This window comes from Melopsittacus undulatus, chromosome 2 (genome assembly GCF_012275295.1).
Source record: "Melopsittacus undulatus isolate bMelUnd1 chromosome 2, bMelUnd1.mat.Z, whole genome shotgun sequence".
NCBI classification, from domain to species: Eukaryota; Metazoa; Chordata; class Aves; order Psittaciformes; family Psittaculidae; genus Melopsittacus; species Melopsittacus undulatus.
In genome coordinates this window covers 91,987,192-92,002,970 of record NC_047528.1, presented here as the reverse complement: position 1 = coordinate 92,002,970, position 15,779 = coordinate 91,987,192, and the positions used below count along the sequence as shown (strand labels likewise).

General features: G+C 48.3%; 1 protein-coding gene across 1 annotated transcript in view; it reads left to right on the top strand.

The window, feature by feature from the left end:
• The first annotated feature begins 284 nt into the window (after positions 1-284).
• Positions 285-15,779, top strand: part of SIM2 (SIM bHLH transcription factor 2) — a 63,236-nt gene continuing 47,741 nt past the window's right edge. Inside the window, exons 1-3 of the mRNA XM_005151675.3 lie at positions 285-632; positions 9,434-9,516; positions 12,304-12,393. Of these exons, the coding sequence (XP_005151732.1) occupies positions 458-632; positions 9,434-9,516; positions 12,304-12,393 (348 nt within the window). The 5' untranslated portion in view covers positions 285-457. The remainder of the gene's footprint in view (positions 633-9,433; positions 9,517-12,303; positions 12,394-15,779) is intronic.

Below are 15,779 nucleotides of genomic sequence, written 5' to 3'. Positions count from 1 at the left end.
CTGGATTGAGTAGAAGAAATCCCTTATTGAAGGGAACCCGGTGATTTGTTCCCCGTTGCGCAGAAGATTCTGATTCCAGCTGCAGGCAGAGGACTGGGGTTCCTGTAGGTCTTTCAGCCTCTGTTTCCAAGCGGCAGATATCGCAGGGTCAGAACAAAACTGCCTTCTCTCGAGCGCCTTGCCTGTCGTGGTTGTGGCTCAGAGATCGTCTCCCCCCTCTTCGCAACATTTCTGTTGCTGGTGTTTTTGTTTTGTGGTATTGACTTTTTTCCCTCCCCTTTTTTCCTCCCTTTTTACTTTTATTTTTTATTATTATAATTTGATTTGATTTGGGTGAATTCCCTCCTTCTCTTACTTAAACGAAAATACTAACTCTGAAGCCGAAATCCATGCCCCCTGCAATTCAGAAGAATCGGGTCTAATATGCCAGTGTCATCTTCGCCTTGCAATAGTCGCGATGAAGGAAAAATCCAAGAACGCGGCAAAGACTAGACGGGAAAAAGAAAATGGAGAATTCTACGAACTGGCCAAACTCCTGCCTCTGCCCTCTGCCATTACCTCCCAGCTGGACAAGGCATCCATCATCCGCCTCACCACCAGCTACCTGAAAATGCGAGCTGTCTTCCCCGAAGGTAACCACCCCGGCTCCTCGGGAAGGGGCCGTCCGCCTCCCGCCCGGCCCGTACTGGAGGCATGGGGCAGCCCAGCGGCCCCAAAAGGGCTTGGGGGAGGGGGACACATAATCCGAGACTAGCCCCCTTCTGAAGCAGGGTGTTTTCAGGGGTGCTAGCGAGGTAAAAGCAACGGCGAGTGGAAAGGAGCCCGTTTGCTTGGGCAGAGGCGGCAGCGCTGCTCTCGCTGCCCGAAAGCCAAGGCATGACACAGAGCTGGCGGGCGGGCTGTAAGGAGCAGCCCTGGTCCCGTGAGGCCTAAAGCAGAGAACAGCTCGTTGCAGCCGCACGTGGGAAAACGAGTTCTCTCCCCTCCCAGCCCCCGGGAGCCGCGGACGGCGGTGCGGGCTATGCGGGGACCCCAGCTGGCAGTTATGCCGGGGTGGCAGCGGAGAGAGGTGGGGGGGCGGGCGTATCAGAGCCGTCCGGCTATTCCCTCTCTTCTCCCAGCTCCTTCTTTCCGGCAGGTTCAGCTCCATCTTCTCGGGGGGACAGTCCCGAGGAAAGCGGGCTCCGCTCGCTTCCGCTGTGCCCAGTGTCTGCTGCCCCGGGAGGCAGCAGGGCCGGCCCCTGGGGTAGGCCCCTCGGCGCGGCTCTCCTGTCAGTGCCTAGGCACGGCCGCGGGGAGAGAAACATACTGTGGGTGGTGGTGTTATTTTGTTTTGATTGGAGTTTTCTAGGGGTTAGGAAGCAGGCTGGGAAAAAAGGCACAGTGGCTTCGCAAGGAGGCCATCCGCCTTCTCCCGGTACGGGGGAGAGAGGAGGGAGACCTGTTCGAGCCCAACCTGCCCCGAGCGGGGCCGGAACCCTGCTGCTCCCCAGCTGGGACCATGAGGAGTCGAACCGTGCCGTGCGGTGAGCGCCGGGGGCTTCTGTCGCTCTTCTTGGAGACACGGGGGAGAGGAGGCCTGACACTCCGCTTTGCTTCCTTCTTTTCTTCCCCGGTGTTTGGTAGAAAACAGCCCCGGTTAGCCTCGCACCCTACAGTCCAAAAGGACGCAAGGTCGGGCAGTTTCGGAAGACTGGAAGAGGTCGGCCGGCACCCCATGGGAGCCGTCGGCCCCTCGTTCTTTCCGTGCCACCTCTGAGCCGTGAAATGAAACGCCGGTTAGAGTCTGCGGTGGCTAAATAAAGCCCAGCTCCCCCCTTTGTCATTTGTTTGTGCCTCTCCGGACGGGGAGGGGGGGGATGTTGAAGTAATTAGCAAATTCCAGAGTGCGAAGTCCGCTCTCCGTCGCGGTTTCTAAGGAGCTTTATTAAAAGGCTGCAGATAAAATTAAATAGATATGTATATATATATATATGAAAATAAGCGTAACGGAGGCTGAAAACCCCCACTCCCAAACAGAGAGAAGCTTACCGTTGTGGCCATCTAATTCAGTAATTTCGAGAGCACGTATTAGCCGTGCTACGGAAAGCCAGGGCTCCTTTGGCTTGCGCTCCCCCAGCAAGCCCGGTTAGTGGAGCAAAGGGGAACGATGCGCTGCTCCGCTGCGACTTCCAGCCATTATCCCCCATCGGGGAATTTCCCGATGAGAAATAGAACGTCGTAATTTCGGGGGCCGCTCTCCGGCCCTGGCTAGGGAGCATGCCCTCCAATAGCTTTGATTTAGGAGGGAAGAAAAGTGGCACGTTTCGGGATGCTGCCGGATGTGTCCCTGCTTTTGCAGCCCTACTGATCCTCAAGAGCAACAAAACGACCCCGAGAGCAGGTTTATACCCACAGCTCGGGTGTGCTTTATGTGTCTGTCTTCCTTAAACAGGCCGGGCGTGCGCTTCCGCACACTCTGCTTATTAAGAGGAACGTTTAAATGCATAGAGCGAATTCCTGATCTTTCATCGTCTTAAGTACGGGTGGAAATACGTTTAAAACCAAAGCTTTGCATCCAGGGATGACAGGCCGGAGAAATACTGCCTCCGGTCTCCGAACCGTGCGTTTAGTGCCTGGAGGGTGAAGGGTAGAGAAGGGAGCCGGACAGGTGGCTGCAGTAGGGCGCTTGATGCCGGATGGGGTGATGCCGGACTGCACACAGTCCTGCAGTACCCCAATATCCGTTTCCCTCGAGATTTGTCTGCTGAATGAGGGGAAGAATGTTCTTCCCCCCCATACCCTGCTGGTGGTTTTCAGTTGTCTTTACTGGGGGGGGAGAGGGGCGGAGGCGGGGACCCGAGAGGGCTGCCCGGCTCTGCTTCTTAAATTCTGGGGCAGAAACACCTGGGGAAAACGCCCCTTAGAGCACGCTGGAGCAGATCGGGGGGGGTTGGGGGGGGGGGGGGGGGGTAGGACGGGACACGCGATGGGGATCCAAGTCCGAGGTCCTGGGATTTAAAATAAAGGCGGACAACTAACAGCCCCCTTGCCACCCTGCAATCTCTGCTAACCAGGCAGTGAGAGCCATGCTGCCCCACTCCTCCGGGAGTCATCACATACCGGCTTCCACCTCCTGTCCAGTGCCCCGGATCACCCCAGCCAGCTCCGGAGCATCACCCCTTTAAGGCTGAAGGGAGTTTATTTCTTCCAGCCAGTGATGGGAGGGTAGGGGACAGGCCTGAGACTCCTCCAGCATGTGCTAGGCCCGGGGTAACTGTAGCCAGCGTGATCAGGAACGTTGTCCAGCTGTAAAACTGGCTTCCAGCTCTGTCTAGACTAGAGGGGAAGAGAGAGAGGGAAAGGTCTGTGTTTTCAAAAACTCCAGTGGATGGCTTCCCCTCTCACTTTATTTCCAGAGCAAGCTGACACATAGTTTAGGCAAAGTTTGGAACCCTCACCGCGGCGTCTGGTCGTAGCGCTTCGATGGGGCTTGTGAGGGGGTTCAGACAGGTCTCCCCTTGCTCGCCCCGGACAGGGTTTTCCCAAAGATGCACATTTTGGACTGAACTCACAGGGTTTTTTTTCCCGCGGAGGTGCCCGATTAGGCTGAAAGAAAAGAGATTTCTGTTCCCGTTTCTATTCTTTTCTCCGTTCAAGGTGCGGAGAAGGCACAATTTTTTGCTCCGAGATCACAAATACGCAGTGTCTGTCTGACCTTCAGATTCATGAAGACCAGGAGAGAGCAACCTAAAGCCTCCCCCGCGCTCCCGCTCTGTAAGATCGTCTTCTCTAGTGTTTTGACTTTTTGCCAAGGCATTTATTGCTGTAGAACAAAAATACACCGCGGGACTTCTGTCTTGACTGTCAGTATTTAATGTTTTTGTTTGCTTTGGCTTTGGCTTTGCTGTTTTGTTTGGTCTTTTTCTTTCTGAAAATGAGCTATTGAGAGAAAGAGACGAGAGAATAAATCGCTTTCAAAACCCGCGATTCTCTGCCCAGAGGCAGACTGGTTTAAATTGTGACCCTGCCCCCATCCCCGAAGCAGTTGCCAAAACTGACTGTAAAACTGCACATTTATGGATCTTTAAAGCGGATGGGAACAAGCTAATTAATAAGCGTCACAAAAGATAAAGTGCTCTATACAAAATTACTTGAATAAAACGACAGACCGATGGGTCCTAGAATTCTTCCTTACGCCTATACGCAGACAATAGGAATTACGAGAAGCATCCAGAGTTTTCGGTCCCTATTTGAACCTGGCTGTGAACGTATATTTTAGGAAAATCACTGAGAATTGCAGTTATGTCATCTTATTTTCATACTCACTCGGAAGAGGTTCATTAATGAATTACATAAATAAATAAATAAAACCCCAGCCGACGGCTTGAGTATTCCCTCCTGGAAACCTTGCCTCTATTGTACTAACCGCTAATAGTGGCATTAAAGGTCTTACTACAACAAAAGTGCCATTAGGGCTTCCATGGAGCTGGGCGGCCGTTCCCAGGCGGAGGGAGCCGGCAGCCAGTCGGAACATTGCGGAAACCGACGGTGGCGGCGGCGGTGTCGCTTCTGCCTCTCCCTCCCTGATGCGAGGGAGGGAAGGAAAGGGTCACTGGCATGGTAGCTGCCGTGGACCTGTTTGTCGCGAGCCCGCTTTCAGGCCTGTTAATCCGATCTGGTGCTTCTGGCTTGCCGGGAAGAGAGGGGTTTGGGCCGGTAATAGCAGGATTTGGGTTTGTACGGGTATCCTGGAGGGCGATTTTCTTGTGGGATCATATTTTTTTTTTTTGGTTTCTTTTAGTGTTTGGTTTGTTTTGTTTGTTTTGGGTATTTTTTGTTGTTGGTTTCTTTTTCCTATCTCTAGGACTTGGTTTGGTTTTGGTTTCTTTTCTTTGCTTTCCTTTCTTTCCTTCCTTTAGTACTTTTTTTTTCTTTAAATTATATTCTTGCTCTTTACGCCCACCGCTCCCGTCGCCCAGCCCTCGGCCTCCTTTCCAGCCGGTGACGCTGAAGTTCTCAGAGAGAAGCCGAGTTGCCCGGCACATCCCTGCCGAAGTTAATATACCGCAGCCCTTCACCTTCCCAAAGCGATCCCGGCAGGGGAGCCTCCCCTGCCTAGCAGAGGTTATCCCCGCCGCGGCCGGGGGCTTCCCGTCGGCTCCTGACCCGGCCCGGCCTCTCGGCCCCGCTTATCAAGCGGTGCGACCCCCTTACGCCTTCGGAGATGAGATCCCTCACCCCCTGCTGCAGCGGGAGCTTGGGGCAAGGTGTCAGCTCTGCCGGTTGCCCACGCCACGAACTGCCATACCCCATTCTTCTCCTCATACAACCCAGTGCCTCGCCTAAACGACAGAGACAAAACCAGACCGATGGCAGGGTCCGCCACCTTCTCGTTCCCGGCAAACGCCGGGACTGGCAGCTCGTCCCCCCCCCAGTAATTTCCCTGTTGCTCTCCTTGCCGAGGAAGGCACAACCTCGCCGGGGAGAAATCTCCCCAGGAGAGGCCGCCCTGAAAATCCCGGCGCCTGTAGCTGACCCAAGGTTCTATGTGAAGGATGGTGACTGAACAGCGCTGAGGGACCCCGAGCTCCGGGGGAGTACAGCAGACACAGAGGAAATACTCCAAGTTACAGGGCAATCCGATACTTAACATAATACATCTCTAAGTAATTCTTTTAGCAGAATCCAGATCAGAAAAGCTACCGGGCTTTCAAACGTGTGTGTCTACGAATTTATGTATTTGGAGAGCAAAGGTGGAAGTTGTTCCCAAGTATTTCTAGGTCTTATTACAATTTAACTCACCATTCGCCCTGGAAACTGGGAAACAGTACAAAGTGAATGTTGAGGTACCTTGAAAAACAGCCAGAGATGTTAAAAGGTGGGGAGTGAGAGGAAGTCGTGCCCGGGTTTGAGGAAGCGAAGGGGACGCGTTTGTATGAGAACCACCACGTCTTCCAAAGGCAGAAGCTGCACGAACTTTGGGGGGCTTGTGCAAACCCCCCTCTTTGTCCCTGGGAAGCCGCTGTCGGAGCCAAATCAGCAGCCCTGTGCCTTGGGGGGGTGGGGTGTGTGTGTGTCTGGCGGGCACAGTTGCGATTAGGGCCGGTTATTTCCCCCTTGGTGGTGCCTGCCAGGTACCGCGCCGTGCCCGTCCCTGTCCTCCCCCGTGGGGTCGGAACCAGCGGCCGTTACAGACCTCAGTAAATGGAGGGAAACGAGGAGAGGGACTCTTCTTATCTGTGTTTGCCAGCGGCGGAATGTGAGGAGAGAGGAGTTTGTTTCTGGGACGGACAAGTCACCTTCTCCGCAGGCAGCGCTTCGCCGTGCCAACTCCTACCCACTGGGCCCGGCTATGGCTCCCCGGGCTTCACGCTACCGGCAGCGCCTGGAGCCGCCCCGAGCCGCTGGCCGTAGGCGATCCAATACCCCAGGCACGGCTAAGTGGCTGTGGTCGGGAACCAGCCCATCCCATGAGTGTCTTAGCACTTGCGGGAAAGATGCTCTCCCGCAGGGAAGTGGCTTTCTGGGCCAGCTTCGCAGGTAATTCATGCTACAACGGTGCGTTTTTAAATGTTTCCTTCGAAATGACCTGTCCGGCACGAGCTCACAGCTGTGTTGGATACCGGTGTTCCTTCCCACCGGAGAGCCTTTCCTGGCCCGGCCGCCCCAAAAAATCCCTGGTTTGAACGATGTAGGAAGAGCTCTGTTTGACTCGGGAGCTCTTTTGGCTTCTCTCCAGGCCAGTGAGTGAAAATGTGCCTTATCCCCGGGCTGGGCAGGAGAGGCTCGGCGGAGCCTGTTGCATCCGCATGTTTGCAGGACGTTTGCAAATCTCTCTGAAGACAAGTTAATGGGCGTCAGTCCTTTATCTAAACGGAAGGTTTTATTCGTTTCGTTTCCACCTTTAAAGAGATCTGCTGGTGGATTAAACGATAAAATAGTCGGCTTTAAAATAAGCTTCGACGAATACCAAGCTGATCCAACAAATACGTTTACGTTTGATGCGAGTTCGCAATTGCAACTCCAATTTAGATATTCAAAGGGAGCAAATCTGACTAAGTGACTTTTGGTTGGGTTGTTGGTTTGTTGTTTTTTTTTTTTTGGGGGGGGGGGGGGGTCCGGGTTAGGAAAGAATCCCCAAAGTAGTGGAGAGTTGGGGGATACTGTGAAACCGTACCTGGACGGAGCAGGTTGCCACCCAGAAACACGGGAAACACGGTTCGGTAGTGAAAAGCTTCGTCGTGAGTGCCTGAAAGCGTAAATCTGCTTCGTCTTTATGAAAGTTAGGGCTCATTTCAGGACAGTTTTTATACAGCTATGTGTAAGCCCCTTTGTAGGGTTACAATCCCGTGTTTCGGGATTTGCAATTAGTAAATAGAAGGGCAAGCCACTCAGCACCAGGACAGGCTCTCTTGTTAGATTTTGTTACCGTTTCGGGACAGAGGCTGCAGGATGCCTCTGCCATCCTCAAACTTTCCGCCCCGGGACAAGCATCGTTTCAGTTGAAATAACATTTTGACTGCTCCCTGGAAATTAGGAGCCTTCTCCAAACTGTGAATTGAGAAACTGCGCTAGAAAAGTACTACTTTTCTTTTGGCTCATCAAAGCGTTTTTCTCAGTGCTTGGCCAAGCACTTCTCCGGGTGAAGGGAAAGAGTAATTCCCCGACCCACAGGGAAGCGAAGCCGTACACGGGGCATTTCCTCGGCGCGGTTTGAGGAGACACGCTGAGTATCCAAGGGACGCCCTGAAAGCGGGAAGAAAAGCTCCCGTCTTTTCTACACCGGGGCTATCTGAGGATCCCCTGCCAAAGGATCCCCGGATCCGTGTGGGATTCAGGTGGGGTGTCAGAAAACACTCTCCGCTGCTGGAGTTTAGGGCAGGGCTTCCCGCCTGTGTGCCAACTTCTGTCTCCCGAAATGGAGCCGAGCAGTGCTCCCGCTGCACCGCCTTTTCCCTTGAAAGCTTGCAGCGGGAGGTTCATTTGGAGGCACCTGATCTGTGAGAGAGGACAGGAGGAAAAGCTGGGACTCAGCTTCCTGGCGGCACAGCAGTTTGCAGGGACGCTGAGGGCTGCTTGGTCTAAAGGGAGCTGGGCTGTGCACCCATCGCATGCTATAGACGGGACTCCCATGGCCCCCGGCAGCCAGCACCGCCAGGCTGGCAGCACCGAGCATCCCCGCCTCCCATCTGACATCGGCCCCTCACAGCGCCTCTCTGCTGCAGGGAAGCATGGGAGGGAGCACCCTCCGGGCCCCGTGGCCTTTCAGAAGCCGAGCTGTAGCCCCGAGGGCTGTCCTTTCCCTGCGAAAATGAGGCATTAAATGGATGTGGTCCCATCCCTTTCTCCTCCCTTCTCCCCCCATCTGTGCGCTGTTGCGGGCAACGGCACGCTGCAGGGCCTGCCATCAGGTGCCGCGATGAATCTCCAGCTCTTCGGTTGGCACGAGTAGTGGGGAGCTGGTGCAAGCCTCCCTTGCATAGAAGAAATGCAAAACAAAACATCCCCAGACTTGTCTTTCCGTCCCAAGCCCTTCCCTGGCACAGCTCTACCAATAGCCTCACGTTGTCACCAGGGCAGTGACAGGCGCTCGTCGTCCCAGCTCGCCGGGCAACGCTACGGAGGAGCCGGGTCGGGCCGGTTGGGTCAACGGGGCAGGAGCTCGTCGTGGTCCGGGCTTTCCACGGGCAGGGGCCGTCGGGACGAAGCTGTGCATTCACTCCGTCCCATCAGTGCACAGGTGAAGATGTCGTCGGGGCAGTTTATCGCCAATTGAGCCCCGGCCCTCTTTAACCGTCTCAGCTCCCTCCCCAGGAGGGATCCTCTTTGGCCAGCATGGGAGTCTTCGGCACAGGCACTTCTGCAAGAGTAGAGGGTAGTGGGGTCAGGTGCCGGGGCCCGTCCTGCCGCACTTCCCAAGGGGAGCACGCGTGACCGGGGCATCAGTTGAAGAAAGGAGAGTGTCTCAATTCCTTGTGCCTTCCGTGTGGGAACCCCCGTCTGGTCTGTGCCTGGGGAGGCTGCGGGCGAGGTGGGTGCTTCGCGACCGCCTTCAGGGCGGCTCGTCCCTCAGGTTCTCAGTGTGTGGCCTGCCTTCCTCTTCACTCACCCTAGCCGCGGGGGAAGCGGGGACAGGCACAGTGCTGCTGACAGGAAGGTACTGGCATGGCGGGCGAGGGGAAGCTGTAGGGGAGCGCTGGAAGGCGGCGGTTCTCTGGGGAAAGAGAAAGTTCATAAGTGGGGAAGCCGTCCGCCCTCGGAAATAGAGTAAGCCCTTTCCCACGCGTGTGTGTAGAAGGGAGTCAGCCTTTTCCACATTCTGAACCCTACGCCACGGCCTGGCCCTGCGGGACAAGGGGAGCGAGAGGGTGCGGGCAGCTCGTGTCTCACTGAAAAGGCAGGGGGCCCGGCACCGCTTCCAGCTCTAACCAACTCCTTGGTTCTCTTGCAGGTCTGGGCGACGCCTGGGGACAGCCAAGCAGGATAGGGCCCTTGGATAACGTGGCCATGGAGCTCGGATCCCACTTGCTTCAGGTAGTGGATCACTTTCTACTCTCGTGTTGGAAACCTGGTGTTGTTGTGCGACCAGTCTTCTGCTTCTTCTCTTCCTTCTCTTCTTCCTCTCCTCAGCACCACGACAGGAGGCTGGGTGAAGCTTTCCTCTTACTCCCGAGCCTCACGCTGGCTTGGAGGGGAGAAAAAATGAAACACAAACAGCTTCAGTTATTATATCACTCCCGCCCCTACGCCTTTGATATTAGTAAGAGGTTGCAGCTTACAGTGGCGCTGGTCAGTTTTCTGTGCACAGAAAGTGTCCCCAAGCCGCAAAAGCGATAGCCAGACTCCTCCGAGCTGCGGGCATGTCCCGCCGGCAGCCGCCGACCGGTGACAGAGGGGAGAGCAGTTTAGTCTGGAAGGCCGCCGGACACCCGGGAACGGGATCACCTTTTTCCGCCAGTGGCTCGGGAGAAGAAACCCATGAGAGAGGGCAGGGCTCCCAGGCGAGGGGCGAGCGTCGGGGAGAGATTGCCTGTGGGAGTCAGCACCTGAACATACCGTTGTTCGCATCCCCGCTGATCTGCTCTGGTATTTCTCTGAATTTTCCCCCACACGCAAACCGTTGAATTCCCCTCCCCACACTCCACGTAGGAGAGTTTAGGAAGAGGTAGCCGTAGAAAAGAGGTAAAATACATTTAGCTCCACTTTTTTTATATGTGAACTTCATACAGCAAGGGTACTTCTCCCCCGATTTTAAAGACCTAGTAAACTGTAATCGTTTAATGGCTGTTTTTATTGTGGGAGGTTAATTCCTGGTCATAGAGCTGGAGCTGTTGTAGCCGCTCACTCTGCTGGGGATACAAACCTCAGCACAAGCTCTGTTCGGTTTCTGTGGCAGTTCCCCCCTGCCCAAGTTCGAGCAAGCAGCCAACACCGGCGGAGGTGAAAAAGCAGCTGGGTGGGCTAGTAGCCGGGACCTCGCTGTGCGAGGTCCTCCGGCATTTGAAACTAGTTGTTATCGAAGCCCTGCAAAATGTCACCCCTTCTCCTGCACCTTCGTCAGTGTGATGTCAAGCATGCGTTACTGACCACATACAGTCCATGGAAATCGATAAAGTTCAAAGTTACCTCATGTGGAGGTATTCAGAGCCTTGAAAATGTTGTTCTAAATGGCTGGTGTCCTGCCAGACATTTCAAAATCACTAGTACACCTAGAAAATACAAATCTAGTTATACCATAACTGTTGTCACACTTGCTCCTCCTCCCTGTCAGCTATTTCACATTTTGCCTGGCATTAAATGGACTTCAGTAACATTATATGCTAATCACCTGTAATACTCATTTTACAGTTCAGTTATTTCTGAATTATGAATGTTTCACATTTTAATAAACTCATATTTGCCACAAACGTCTTTTAAAGGTTTTTAGAATGAAATCTTACATGCAAAGTTTCAGCTTCAATATACTTTTCTGCATAGGCAAGTTAGAGACCTCCTGCACCATATAATGCAGTAGTGGAAGCATTGACATAGTTTTAGTTATGATACTGGGTAGCACAATTGCAAAATGACTGTTCAAAAGCAATGTTATGGCTAAGGGTGCAATAATTTATTTCCCATTATAATACTTCTACAAAATCTAATTTATGTTAAAAAAAAAGAGGGGGAATAAAAGTAAAGGCAAGGAGTAATCTGGTTTCAATTAGGTGCTGTACAATTGTTAGTAGGCCAGAGAATAATTTGGAATACTTTCTGATTGGGGCAGCACTGTAAGAGCATGAAGCATACACGATTTTATTGCTTCTCTCCTGGTTCAGTAACTTAAAAGATGCATTAAAATAGGCATTTGTTTTATCTGTGTACTGTAAAAATTACTTTTCTCTTCCCAATGAATTTTCCAGTGATATTCATATGTACCTCAGTCAGAGCTTCCTAAACTGGTTAGTGGTAATGGATACTTTTTGACTGAGGATGTAAGATACTTCTAAAAAAATGTCTCAAATTGGGAACTGAAAAATCAAGGTACCCCCAAACTGATAGTTTGTACGTCCAAATCATGGCCAGTTTTACCTAATCTGTACTATTTGCATCATATTATTTTTCTTGTATGGTTCATATGAGACTAAATTAAACTTCAGTTTTTACTCACATAAGTAATAATCACTTTCCAGTCAATATCCCATCAATATGAATTGGTAGGATTGGATCTCAAGTCTGCATTATGTGTTGCCTATTTTTGGTCCAGATTCACAGAGTATATGGCTATAGCTTAATAAGCATAAGTATCTCTCTTCAAGTGTGATAAAGTTTTGAATGCTGATTTATTTTACTTTCTTTTTCTGAGTTCATGTAGTTACATAGCAGATAGCCCTCTGTTCAGAAAGACATTATTGAAAATACAAAGAAATTTAAAGCATTGCTCACAGTATCATTAAATATTGCACATAGTGGTAAGCTGTGTCTGCCAATTATGCCATAAAAAATGGCTTGTGTAGTACTAGACTTTCCCCTAAGTACCACATAGCTTAGGATTTGTGCTAAGTACTAAAATAACTAGAATCAACAGGAGAATGTTAATGTAAAGTGAAGCAGTAAAGCTAGCATCTGTATGGGGAATGAACTGGGTTTTACAATGTGTGCATGTGTCACAGCGTTTGTAGGAACAGCATCAGATAAAGGTTTCTGTTCCTTAAATTTTGCTGCTATTTGCTGCTGTTGAAGTTGGATGGCAATCTCCCTCCAAAAGACTTAAAAACTTTTTCCACTGTAAATGGTTTAAACAGAGTGCTTGTTTTTTAACCTACATATTTATCTTTCTTTCAGACTTTAGATGGCTTTGTTTTTGTGGTAGCATCAGATGGCAAAATAATGTACATCTCAGAAACAGCATCTGTACATCTTGGCTTATCTCAGGTATGAGTGATTTATTCTGTCCATCTATTAAATACAGATACTAGATTTGGAGCCTAATACTGGTATGTTGCCATGTATATAATGACATTGTTTTCTAGGTGTATTTGAAGGTTCAACTTTATTCTCTGACAAATGGCGTTACTTAAATATTCAAGTTTACTTACAACTACATCATGACTGTCTTTATATCTTTTCTTGTTCATTGTATTTTACTCCTCATTACCTTTAAGAAGGGTAATAAATATTATGATATTGCAAATTGCAGATATATACAGAGCTTGAAACCCAAACCTATTGCCTGCATGGTAATGCTATACATCTGAAATAAAGTTTAGAATTCAAGTCTGTATGTTTTAAATTGTGTAAGATATTGAGACTTGCTATGAAATAGAGAGGAAATCTGATGTGGAACATGAGTTTTATGGTAAATGTGCTTTAGGAGAAAAAGAAAAGGGGGGCAGATTTATGAGTGTTCACATGGAATTCAGGGTAGTTTTTCCTGAGTTTTTCCAGCTCAGTGGTCTTTTCAGTAGAGCGTTTTATATGGTTGTGATAGAACTCATAAAACTCAGTTTACTACTGTTCTGCACAAGGAGTATAAGGGGGTTTTATTGTGTTTTTTTTTTTCTTTTTTCTTAGAAGGACATTTCTAAATTTTTTGCCTTTTTGGGATAGGCATGAGGGCAAATAGCTTGAATTTATTGCAGAGTGTAAGTTTCCATACCTTTATGTGTAAACGTATTGCACAAATTCATTGGTAGCACCTGACAGAAAGCTTGCCAAAGTCCAATAGAAAAAAAACCTAATTAATTTTACTGGGCCCTGGATGGGACTTGCAAGGAACAAAAGTGTTTCTTCAGAATCCATTGTATGTCAAACACTTCCCAAAAATAAAGTGAAGACTTAAAAGCAGAAGGAAGAAGGAGATGAGAGAATGGGATATTCTGAAAATGTTGGGGGAATATGTCTTGTGGCTCTTCAATAAACAGAAAGGTCTGAGTTGTGGATATTGTATGTGTACTTCAACTTTGGTAGTAACTAACATTTTTTTTAGTTTAGAAAAACTGTGAAGTCCTTTGAGTGTGTGTTTGTAATAGTCATATTAGAATTAGTACCTGTGAGAAAAAATAGAACTCTAAATAACTAGAAAATGCAAGTATGTAATCTCAGAAACACTACTTCTAATGGCAAATAAAGTCCCTGTTTTTGTAATCTCTTACAGAAAAAGTAATTTTGAGAACCGGTATTCTATGTAGCTACTTTTTTTTCTGCCAACTTTAAAAAATGTGTCCAGGAAACATTCTTAGTCCAAGCAGTTTGCTCAGTTGAGTATGTTACAGTATAGTATTAGTTGTTTCATAACATTTAATGCATGTTCAAATTACTTTGAATATTGCTTTGTTTTGGATCAAACTCTCCTAGAGAATGGCTTTATTTTCTACTCTGAATCGATAGCCTTATTAACAGTTCTTCTCACCCTTTTTTAAAAGATCCAGCATGCTGCTGACTGCTAGAATAGATTAATTTAGTCAATACAATTGTTCCAAAGCACTGAGTGCTCCCACCTGTCCTTGCTGAAGTAGAGTCTCATTGTTCCATGCTGCTTGCTGTTTGAAGAAGTGCTAACTGATCTTCCAGGTTTTGTCCAGAAATTTTTTTTTTTCTCTTCTTTCCTTTTGAGGAACATCAAATCATAAGATCTTGTAGGTCTCAATATTATCCAGTGATTTGGTAAAATCAAAGAACTATGGGATCAGTAGGACACTAAACAGATTTTGCTGCATTCAAGGAGAGGGGTCTGAAAGCATCACACAGGCTTTAGTCATACTTAGCCCTCACAACCTTATGACTATTTGCACAGACTGAATTCCATGTGCATTGCATATGTAAATACCTATAAACCCTCAGTGCGAGAGGTGCTGAAAATTAGAGGATTTGGTCATATTGCTTAGTGAAGTAAGTTTCATAAGCAAAATCACAAATACTTTACTTTAGTGGAGATTTGTAAAGGAATGGGCTGTATCCTTGAATTCCTCAGAGAGCTATAGATCAGAGAGGACAGAAGGATGTCAAATCTGAAAGCACGTTTTAGACTCTCAAACCACTAAGTTCTCCAGCAGTTTCACAGCACACAGTTTTTTATTTACAAATACAAAATCCCAGCTAAACAAGGCAGTGGGATTTCCCCCCCCCTCTTTCCTCATACTATTTTAGCATCTTAACTCTTTTTGCTATGTCTCAGTGTTCTATTTTTGAAGGGACACTTTTGCTTTAAATAGTACTAGCATTAATACTAGGCTACTCCTATGTACTAGGATATTAATACATTAATGTTAGGATGTTCCTGTAAGCTTCCCAGGGCTCTAAATGAGTTCTTGTTCCTACTTCTCTGGAAATCACTGGGAGTTTTGCCACTGCCATCAGCAAGAATGAGATTGGTCTGTAGAAGCAAATTCTACAAGCCTCTCTCACCAAGTCATAATCCCACACTATATTCTCAACAAGTGCTCTTATAGAGCTCCAGCCAATACAAGCTGAGACCAGAGTGATGATGATTGTAGAAAATCTTTTAGGGTGTGCATAGAATGGCCCTTTTATTAAATAACTTGACAATTAACTAGTCCACACACCGATTTCCAGTTAAAGTGCAATTTGTTTAAAAATATATATTCAAACTGAATTTAAAAAAAATCCATTTAAAAATATTTTGCAGGATATTCCTGGAGACCTACTACAGTAGCCTTTATCTTCTAGTTGATCTTGAATTTAACTTCAGCAGGAAGAAATTAGAGCTTCTGAATAACCCTTCACTGGCTGGTGTAGTTAAGCTAGTTTAAAATTCAAATACAACATTAAGGATTGTTTTTCAGCACTGCTTTACTTATTTCTGTCTCCAGCATCAGCTAATCAGAAACAATACTTCTGCCTAGGCTGCATCTTTATTTGTGGACCTATCACTTAATTTGTGGCTTTGGATTTTGATCTGCCTTTGCTCTCAATTGTAATGATAAATATTGTAAATACTGATACTTAGGACCTCCTCCTCCATCAAATTTTGGTTGGTCTCAGACTAGTGTTGAACTGACTTATACTAGCTGAGAGAGCCGATTCCTTCTCTCTTTTTTTTTTTCATGGATAACAAATAGGTTTAAATTCCCCAAGTATTTTTTCCCTTGGGGTTCAATGACACAGAATGGAGAGGAAAATCCTCTTAGGAAACAATGGTGAAAGATACATACATATATGCCTATATATATATTTGATTTTGAAAGTCTGAAGCTTATTCCAGCTGTTTTCTAGGTCCATGAATGAGCCAAGCTTATCTTTGACTTTTGATAAGTATTGAAATATTTAACCACAAACATCTGAATTTTTCAAAAGTTTAT